This window comes from Prunus persica, chromosome G6 (genome assembly GCF_000346465.2).
Source record: "Prunus persica cultivar Lovell chromosome G6, Prunus_persica_NCBIv2, whole genome shotgun sequence".
Lineage (NCBI taxonomy): Eukaryota > Viridiplantae > Streptophyta > Magnoliopsida > Rosales > Rosaceae > Prunus > Prunus persica.
In genome coordinates this window covers 7,352,203-7,363,327 of record NC_034014.1, presented here as the reverse complement: position 1 = coordinate 7,363,327, position 11,125 = coordinate 7,352,203, and the positions used below count along the sequence as shown (strand labels likewise).

At 36.1% G+C, this 11,125-nt stretch overlaps 1 protein-coding gene and 1 pseudogene across 1 annotated transcript; one reads left to right on the top strand and one right to left on the bottom strand.

The window, feature by feature from the left end:
• Window positions 67-1,241, bottom strand: LOC109949583 (annotated as a pseudogene).
• LOC109949582 (uncharacterized mitochondrial protein AtMg00810-like) lies at window positions 1,621-2,028 on the top strand. Its single transcript, XM_020565649.1, has one exon. The coding sequence runs from the start codon at window positions 1,621-1,623 to the stop codon at window positions 2,026-2,028; it is 408 nt and encodes a 135-aa protein (XP_020421238.1).

Sequence of the window (11,125 nt, the reverse complement as noted above, 5' to 3'; positions counted from 1 at the left end):
CAAAATGAGAGGGCTGGTAACATTTCCTATATGGTGCTCCAAAAACACATTGCAAAAGAAACAACAAATACTAACTGAGCACTTATTTATTCATCTTAAAAGAGACATAAAAAGATGTCTGGACATTCTAACCGGGCAAGGGTTCTTAACATATTGGAAGAGGACTGCCATCCCATTCCTCAAGACAATGCAGGAGTGAATCGATGACCTTACCGTCGCAAATTGCCGAAAACACTTTGTCACAGTCCTCTCCTGGTGGCCCGATGTTCTCTCTTCTGTTAGAAACTCAGTTCCCAGCTCTTCCCTCACAAACTTATGCAATGGAAAGGACCTGCAGCTCTTGATCCTGGAATGGATGCATAACCATTATGAAAAATAAAACTAGCCTCTTCAACTTCTTTAGGCAAAAGAGTCTTCAATTCTTGCTCAAAAGCACCTATCTTCAAGAAGATTGAAGCATTTGGATTTGTCCAGTCATCATTGTTTGCCAGTGCATGATCAACCAAGACGTGCCTCAGTTTCTGCATAAGGAGAGAGCCTGCACTACATGGATCATCAATGTAGGCAAAAACATGTTCATCGTCGATAACTTCGAGCAAATCTTTCTCACAAAACCTTGACGGCTGAAGCTCCCCAGTCACTCCAAAAGTTAGAACCCTTTTAGCCACTTGGCTAATTGCATTCTCAACACTGTTCTTCGAGTTCTCCTCCAAATTTCTCAAGTCTATAGCCTGGCAAAGTGCAACCAAATAGTTTGAGGCCATTAGCTTTAAGACTTCAACTGCTTCAGCTGTTTTTGTCGATGAAATTAAACCCAATGACTTCACATCTTGGTTGTGCTGCTCTGCACTTTGTAGGTTACAGGGTTTGCAAGATACTGAAGTTCTGAACAGTAAGCTGCCATTGCTAACTCGACCCCTTAAACCCATAGTCCAAGCTTGGATCCTGACCACCAGAGAGGTTTGAAGGCAACCCATTAATTATTGTAGAAACGGTTAACCAGCTTTAAACTTATTGTATGAATGTGCTTGTAGAATGCTTTTTGTGCTTGTAATGTTTTTCTCAGACAATAATTAAAGAGGATAGCCGCGCGGCTGTACTTCAAAAATATAAACTTATAGCGTATAGCCGTGCGGCTATACTCTTAAATTATTGTATTTAAAGAGTATAGCCGCCCGGTTTGTTCAGTCCTTAGCAGATACATCCTTGTTTGTTCGAGCATCTGGCAGTGATCTTCCCATCCTTCTTTTATACGTAGATGATATTATCTTGACTGGGAACAATATGCTTATGATTCAGCAAACTATTACAGCTCTTGGTCGTGAGTTTGATATGAAAGACCTTGGCAAATTAACCTATTTTTTGGGCCTTCAGGTGCAATATACTTCTTCTGGTATTCACGTGTTTCAATCTAAATATGCTACTGATCTTCTAGCTAAAGCTAGCATGACACACTGCAAGCCCTGTCCTACTCCTTGCTTACCTACTACAAAATTACTCAAGTTTGATGATGTTCTTCTCTCATATCCTACCCTTTGTCGAAGTCTGGTGGGAGGGCTTTAATATCTAACTTTTAGCAGACCTGATATTTCTTTTGCAGTAAACACTCTCTGTTAGTTTATGCACACTCCCACTGAGCCTCATTTTGCTGTTGTGAAGCGTGTTCTACGTTATCTTGCTGGTACCCTCACTCATGGGATTCATTTCACTTTTGGTGATGTTCATCTTCAGGCCTATTCTGATGCTAACTGGGCCGGTGATGTGAATGATAGGCGTTCCATGACTGAATATGTGATTTTTCTGGGCAATAACCCCATCTCTTGGTGTGCCAAGAAACAAAGCACCGTGTCTCGTTCTTCAACAGAAGCAGAATATCAAGCTCTTGTGTTTATTGCAGCTGAGATGTCCTGGGCTTCGACAACTTCTCTGTGTTCTCCATTTTGTTTCTTGATTGACCCCCTATTCTTTGGTGTGATAACATTTCAGCTCTTGCTCTTGCTAGTAACCCTGTCTTTCATGCACCCATAAAGGCACATTGAAATTAACTTTTACTTTCTTCGTGAACGTGTCACTCGTGGCGATATGGTGGTATCTCATATTCCAAGCAACAATCAACTTGTGAATATCTTTACTAAGGGCTTACACACTTCTCAATTCTCTTATCTTCGTGACAACTTAATGCTAAGTTCTCCTACCATTAGCTTGCGGGGGGATGTTAGCCTACACCTTAGACCACCTGATTAAAACTCTTATGCCCATGTGCTGTTAGTTGTATATTGTGAGCTGGCGTGTTATTATGATTACTAGTTAGTTAGCAATCTTTAAGTTAATCAGTTGGTTAGTATTAATTAAGTTAAACTGATCTACATGTATATATATAAGTTACTTTGAGAAATAATGAAAAACATTCCTTCAATATCAAATATCTCTCTCGAACTCTCTCTTTTACCTTTTGTGATTTCTAAGCTTGATTAAGCTCTTTAATGGAGTCCTAGAGGAAAGCTTTCATTGTGAGAATGTGAAGGTAAAGAGTTACACATTGAAAAGTTGATAAACCTAGCAAGGACTTATAAAGAGTTGGGTTACTCCCCCCATTGCCAATTGGTTTTGGGGTGGAATCTCAACTTCCTTCATGGTACCAGAGCAGGTTAGCTCACGTGTAAAAGTCCAACAGCCACATATGCTCCACGTCACCCAATATGTGTTGTCCACGTGTTAGGCTTGAAAATTCACCACACGTGTGTAGCGTGTGAGAATGTGAAGGTAAAGAAAGTCCTTTATAATCAGAGCCGGCCCTTGACCAGGGCAACTGGGGCCTGGGCCCGGGGCCCATAATTGAAAGGGGCACAAAAAAATCTAGTTAAGCCATATATATGTATATAACAAAACAAATAAAAAACTAAAAGTCCTCATAAAAAAATAAAAAATAACCAGGCGTGCATATTTGTTTAATCCTCCCTTCACAAAAGCGTGTGCTAACCCATATATGCTAACAAATATGTTGTTTTTTAATTTAATCATAGCCCCCAAAAAAAAAAAAACAAAACCAGACCATACTAGGGTTTAGATTCTTGTCAATTTTCTTATATACCTACCTATCATCCCTCACTCACAGTCACACCGCAGCCTCTCTCCTCTTCATCACCTCTCTCTTTCCTTATCCTTTCCTTTCCTCTCCATGGCATACGAGTGGAAGCCAACAGAGCTGTTAGTCCTTTCTCTTTGTCTATCTATTTCTTTGTTGTTGCTATTTTCCAAATAATCACTTTGTATTGGCATTTTTGCAGATTCAAGGTCGCCAATTGAGAACTTATTCGTTGAGAATTGAGATGGGTTTCAGGTGCAGACCCAGATAAGCAACAAAGATTATTTTTCTCGAGTCTTAATCTATTTTGCAGGGAGAACGTGAGTTCTGTAATGGATTACCTCGTTTAAACATGAAAATTTATTTGAAGATTTACCAAATCAATTGTTCATATTCATTTGGAAGAATAAGCAGAAAATGAAAATGAATTGAAAATTTATGATGCAAAAATGGCAGATCTACTTTTAGAAAAGTTTCATGTAAGAGAAACTAATTGCAAATTCCCTATGAATGAACACGGTGACATTTTTCCTCAAATTATTATCATCAAACAATAACAAATGGGAAGGCTCATGTTGTAAAACAATAAATGCTATAATTTTAATAAAATTAATTAGTTAATAAAAAAGTTATAAATTTTGTGATTACTTTATTTATAGGTCACACTTTAAATTTTTACCCTAGGCCTCAGATTACCCATGGCCGGCCATGTTTATAATGGACTCTGGAGAAGGCAAGTCTAACAAATGAGGATTTGGAAAGAGTGATAATTAACGGTGAACTTTTATTTTATTACTCCATTAATAATTTTAAGCTGAAGTGGCACTACTACACTACTATCATTTCCTTTTCTTTTCTTCATTGATCCTCAATATATCAATGTGCGAATCTCACCGTATATGCAACTTCCCTACCTCTTGAAAGTTTTAATATACAACCATTCCGTATAAGATTGGTATATATTCTTTTTCTTTAAAAGACCTTTTTTATTGAAAATGGCAATAGTATGTTAAACTCATACACATTACACGAGTGCTAAGACTCGAACTCAGAGCCTATCCTAAGATTGATATTCTTATGAGAGTTATTATTAGTACTTTAAAATAGTTATTACGCACACATAAGCATTTTGGTGAAAACTTTATTAGAGCCGTAGCCAAAATAATGGGTACTGAATAGTTGTGGTGGTGATGGTGAGGATGAAACCCTATTAGAATTATAGCCAAAATAAACCGGTGCTGGCGGGTACTCAATGCCCATATCCTTATTCACTATAGTTGATAAGAATTTTATGGACAACATATATATGTTCAAACTCATCATATCATACAAAATACAAAGTTTTTTTTAGCCACAAAGCGCCAATTCACAAATCACATAATACATATAAAGGATAGAGTGTTACATTTTTATAGTCCTCCTAAGGCGTCTAAAACCTTAGGGCCACCTCTGGATTTTGGTGGCAGACTCATTGGATGTAAGAGTTTGACAACGTACATTAGTTGGTGAGCTAATTAACAAATTCGATCCATTCAAATCTTTGCAATAAAGTTCAATGAGAGGTGATGCTGGCCTCTTCTAGATAAGGTCATGTCATGTGCCCTCTTTTGTAACAGCCTGAGATGAGATGTGCCATTGCCAAAGATGAGAGGCTGCAAAGCAAGCTCCACTCACCACCACATTTGATTGTATTTATTGACAAAACAATTATGATATTTTAATTTAAAAAAAAATTTTATAAAGTAATCTACATCAGTTTGGACTTTGGATTAAAATATAAAATAAAGAGGAATTAAGTCTTGCTAAATATTTGGTATGTTTAGATAATATAATTCTACTTTTGTTGGGAAACAACACAAAAGAGACCTCATCAGCCCACATCATAAATTTGGACAGCACTGTATGCATAGTAGCCCTAACCACAGTGACCAACCGATCTCAAATTCAAGGCCCAGCCCGTCGTCGTCAAGACAAACCGATCTCCTTCTCTTCTCCTTACTACGAATTTACATATATGCAAAAATAATTCATTAAAAACACATAAATAAAAAATTCTATACACATGTCATATTGCTATTTGCATGAATGTAGAAGCTCTTATTTACATGATAAGGAGGGAAGTATTTTCCTTTTTTTTGTCCCGAAAAAATTTCCTTTGTTCGCTAGGAATTTTTTGCATTATATAATCTTTTTTTCAGTCTAAACAGAACCAATTGGTTGGAGTAGGTAATAAAACCTCTTTTTGGCTAAACTTTTAGGCAGTCAAAGTTTTACTCTCACACCTATAAGCACTTAGGTCCTTGCCCTAACATGGAATTGTACCTATATAATCACTTTTATTTACTAACGGCCAACAATACAAGCGAAACTTCTCATTCACGGCCGCTTTTTTTTTTTTCTCATTTTGTATCTTTCTTCACGTGATCATTTGAAAAGAAAGACAAATAAAAATGAACAGTGCAACCGAGACATGAAAGTTAGACAGTATAACCCCATCATCAATACCTTTGACTTCCTTGAACTCCTTCCCTCTATTTCAATACCTTTCACTACTTCACCCTCCCTTTTGGATACTAAATCAGCAAGTAATTTTGACAACTAGCACAACATCAAATACATTTTTGCTACCTTAGTTCCCTAGTTCATGCATGACGGTGGCTCCATTGTGGCTGAGGAATTCAAACATTTTGATGGTCTGGTAGATTGAAAGAACTTTGAAAAGGCACACAAAATGACTGTTGAAGAAACGCAGCTTAATCAGGCACCTCACCTACTCAGATTGAACATTTGAACAAAACCCACTAAGCCATCACACATTTATGCATTTTCAAACGACAAGCCATCATACTCTGCCCTAGTAGGGCACTTCACATTTGACACATTGTAGGGGTCCCTAAAAACGAAAGAAAGAAAGATGGCACTATCTTTCACATGCAAAAGTTTTTCCCACAAGAGAATATGGACCCAGGACAGTAGAGCTTTTTACTCCTTTTGAGGCCACAAACACTTCCATATTGATTCCCTTGAAGAAAGAGATGGAGAATAAATTTTAATTATGGTTGTTGGGCAGAGCAATGTGCCATTAAGCAAAGAATATTACTGGGGCTATCTCCTTTGTGTGGGGTACTTAAAAGCTTTTTTGATCTCCCTGCCCTTAAATTTGCTGGACTTTCTGGTGCAAGTCAACAGAAAAGGTGGAAAAGAAGGCTTTTCCCAGGGAACATCCCTCTTATTGTGTCGCTTGATGAGTAAATAGGGATTAGGCACATAGATTATCCAAATTCCAGATAATTAATTAACAAGAGCCAATATTAAACATGTTCCAATACTAAAATCTAGGGGCATAATTGGCATGAGTTCTTGTAAAGCTCATAAAAAACCTTTTGAATCACAAACCCATCATCTAGTTCCCAATATGAAGGCTAACTCTGCCTATTGTGCCCACTTTCACATAAATGATGTGGGATCTAGAAATGTTTGTAGGTTCATCCACAATGTGAAAGGCCGTCGTCACAATACAACAGCCCCATTGAAGACTTGTTTCTTCTTAAGACACTGATGAGGATGCACCTAGAGGGATGGTACACATTTAATGTACTAATATTTCTTATATCGGACTCAACCATTTACCTAATTTCGGTTCTAAATTGAAATTACCCAATAATGTAGAGATGTGGTTTTTATGTGAACGCTACATCATAGCATTCAGCAACAAATTATGTCATAAAATTTAATGTACAGGTGCCATGTTAGTTTAGTTTGGGAAGAAAAAAGAAGTTGAGAAGTGTAGTTAACTTATATGCCTAATTTCTAAATAAAGCATCAAAAAAATATTTACTCTGTGGGTTTTTAGCGTTTGAAATTAATTGTTGAATGCATGTGAAGTGTACCTACATATCAACAAGAGAATAATGGAACATGCATGCAGTATAGAGAAGTCAACTTTAGGCCACCATCCATTATCCATTAATGTCCATTATTATTTATCTCACTTTCCTTGTGGAGTATTGTAAAGCAATCGGCTGAACACCGCTAGAAAATCATCAAAGAAACGAAGCAATAAAGAGTCAAACCCAACTATAAGCCCCATTGCTTAACAAAAAGGAAACCCTAGCTAGCTAGCTGGCTTTCTCCCTTCCTTCATATGACTTATGTGAGAGAGAGAGAGAGAGAGAGAGAGAGAGAGAGAGAGAGAGAGAGAGATGGGCTGTAATTGCTTGCGTGTTATGTTTTCAGTTGAATGGTATTAATGGCCGCATGGTTTTCTATCAATTCTTACGTTTTCTTTCTTGGTTTAGTTGACCATGACCTTCGCTTCATTTGATTAGTCATATTTTGTAGAAATGTTACCTGAATTTATACCACAGTTTTAATTTGTCACTTTAAAGAAAAATTTAAAAGAAATGTCATCTCAGTTGTTCAAAATTCATAATTTGTCATCTGATTTTAATACCATCCAATTTTCCATCAATTTTAAGAGTATTTTAGTCTTTCCATTTTCAAGAAAAACAAAGAGATAAAAAGAGACCTCTCTCTCCCTTTCTCCCCCACCCTAACACCCCCGGCTGTCCTCAAAACACATTGCACATGACCCCCCTTCTCTCTCTCTCTCTCTCTCTCTCTCTCCCTCTCTCTCCTTCCACAAACTTTGTGTGCGGAGAGTAGGTGTTCCATAGTAGAGAGAGGAGGAGGAAGGGTAAGAGGGAAAGGGGAATGGAGGAAGGGGCAAGGTGGCACACATGGAATGGGGAAAGGTGATATTTCTTATAATGATTTTTCCATTTTTAAAATATCGTTAAAAATAGAAAGACTAAAATACCCTTGAAAATTAATGATGTTAAAGTCAGATGAATAGTCATGAATTATGACAAATTAATATGACATTTCTCTTAAAATTTATTTAAGGTGACTGATGTATAAGTTCAAGTAACATTTCTATAAAAATACCATATATATATATATATATATATATAAAGAGAAACAGAGAGAGAGAGAGTGAGAGCGCCATGGGTGTACGTCACCCATGAGAGCATGAAGCTGAAGAAGATAGTCAAACCTAATTTTGTGGTGTGTCTCTTACACACGTTTTTTTCTTACCAGAGCTAGGCCGGTGCTGTGATATAAAATTACTAATTTTAGATCGAGTCTTCGGTGACCAGATTTTTGTGAATAAAATTAGTAACTCTACAAATCTAACTATTTTTAAAGTATATCCAACATTTGATGAATTTTCAATTTTGCAAGTTTTACGGTAGTATAAGATGTCAAGAAAGTGCACAGTGGCAAATTAGTCATTTGCTGACGTGACTCACTCAATGATTGAGCAACAAGCGCTTTAATTTCTATCAGGTTGCGTTAAAGATGAGCATATCTTCGGGTTTTGGTTTCACAGGTCATGGGCTGTCTCAGCTGGGACCTACAATTTATATACACACAGATTTTTAAGAGTCTGACAAGGATTTGACACAACTATAACACGAGATATGTTTTCTTGTCAAACTGTGAATTTAAAATATAATTAATAAATTTTTATTTTAATATATATTTTAATTCACATTTTAATAATATAAGCATTCGTCGGTATACAAAAATCTAATAAGAAAACATTACTCGTTATGATATTATATCGAACGGGGACATTTCAACCCCACATGGCTAACCTTAGGGAAAGGAATATAATAGGTGTTACAAATTGTTGTATGTATGAGTGAAGGCATGGTCTAGTGGATTTCTGACTTAATATGAGTGGCCATTATCTTGGGTACGTACAAGGTAAAAACGTCCTTCACGAATCATAGCTCCATATAAGGACCAAAAAGACAATGACTTATCCTGTTGGGGGCCAACTAAAACCATTTTCATTGCCTCAAAGTCTTCAAGGGCTGACAAAATCCTACTTGGTGTGCCTAAAATCTGAATTAAGCCAATGAAAGAAGGCGATGTAACATGATCGTCTGCAGGGCACCATGTGAAGTAAAGCTGATGTACAAGTTTATGCCACAGTGACTTAAAAGCATTAACATTATATTGCAGATTGTGCAAATCTCTATTATTATAAAGTCCGTCTAAAAATATTACAAATTTAACTAAAAATCAATCTATTATAAGTACCCTTAAAATGGAAAAACAACGACACCTCGCCGGCAAAACTAAAAGAAAAAATCATCACACTGCCTAAAAGTTTAAATATAAAATTGAGAAAAAAAGAAATAAAAACAATGAGATAATTTCATTATCTGGAATAGCTTCAAACCAAGGCAAGCTGTGTCTAAAGTATATTTTCCTTCATTCTTAATATGGAGTATCTAAATGTTCAATTTGGTTATGCATATATAGATACTATTGTAGAAATAGCCGTATACACAGACAAAATGGTCTTCGACTATATACAGTCTAAAAATATACGTATTTATTTTTATTAATATATAACAATGTGACGTGACGAGAGAAAGATTAAAAAAACAAGGGTCGTGGAAGTAATTTTTCTCCAACGAATGTTGCTGATCCTTGAGTTAAACACTTATCAGCTTACATCTCTTGGAAGAAAATTATACAAGATGTGGAAAATCCCACTCTTTATTCAGGTCAAAGAATTCTTGATTATGATGGAGTTATGGGGTCTTTGTCCAACCAGCTTGCAAAGAGCCACCAACTACTATATTATTCTAAAGGATTATTGTAATTTTCAGAAAACGATGTCAGCTTAATCTTCTAAGAATTCATAGTCAATTATTCCGGTTTTGGGAGTATGTCACATATTTTATTCCTAAACTAACCCGTTCTGCCATTTGACCATTTGTTTTAATTATAATGTTTCTCAATATTCTGGTATTTCCTATTCAACCCCTCAAGAATGCATCACACATGAATAATATGAAATAAATTATGCTTATCTACCAGCTGTGATTGGACTACTAGAAGCATGAATTCAATTGACTAATCAAAAGAGGGCAAACCTAAGCAAATATTAGATGTGGTAGGATTAGGTGTACATGCAATTTCTGACCGTAAATGTATGTGAAGTCTATAATAAATCAATGGTCGGAATTCACTGTCGTGCACGGGACAACCTTGGATGGCGATGTCTTTGACTAATGGCCAAGATTCTTTGAAGTAATAAGGACAATGCAGTATTCTATGGAGTATTACAAATGGAAATGAGTACTAAGTACTAACTCCGCGCATGGGAGTTGAATGGTTTAACTTAAAGAAAATGACTGGTGGTTTGGCCATACCTCTATAGCTAGGGCTTAATGGGACATGATGTTTAATCAAAGTGCTTTGACTAATGGAACCCTTAAAGCTTTTTGTTGGAGTGGGTTGAGCTGCTCGTTACATGAAATTAAAAGCTCATTGTGAATTTTTTACACTTCTTCTTGTCTCCCACAATATCGTATATATCAAATCTACAGTAAATATATTCTGCTGCCGGCTGTGTGGAATATATGGATTATACTTGAGTCGGTCAAGTATAGAAGAAGAGTATTATACCATTGGTATAATTCTCTGGCCGTACAAAATATTATAAATTCTAAAGACAGAAAAATCCTTTAAATACCACTAGAAATTTTGAATTTTGATGGTTGAATTCAAAGTTGTATAAAAATGTGGCCTTTTATATGACTCGATTATGAGTCGATGATAATGAGTCTGTTTATTCCGTGCAAGTAACACATTAGGAAGTCACAAATAACGTTATTTTTACAAATACATATAAGTTTCTAAACTATATATGCTTAATAAATTTGCTTAATGCTAAATAGGTCTAGTCCAGTAGAAAGGATATTGATTTGCACACCAGTGTGGTCTCAGAGTCAAACTCTCATAACATTTTGGTAGCGTGTGTGTGTATGTGAAAAACCATCATCCCCTTATAATTTAGACTATCGTTTGTATTAAGAAACTTTATAACCACCACAACAATTTTGCTCTATGTAAATACACATCATATTTTGTTAGGGTTAAGTACATTAATTAAGGGGGAAAAAGTACATAAATAAAGGCTAGCAAAAAAAGAGGTGCATATTTTTTTGCTGAAAT

What these genes read in the sequence shown, in the direction of transcription:
- LOC109949582 (XM_020565649.1), top strand. Translation starts at nt 1,621, where the DNA reads ATGCACACTCCCACTGAGCCTCATTTTGCTGTTGTGAAGCGTGTTCTA.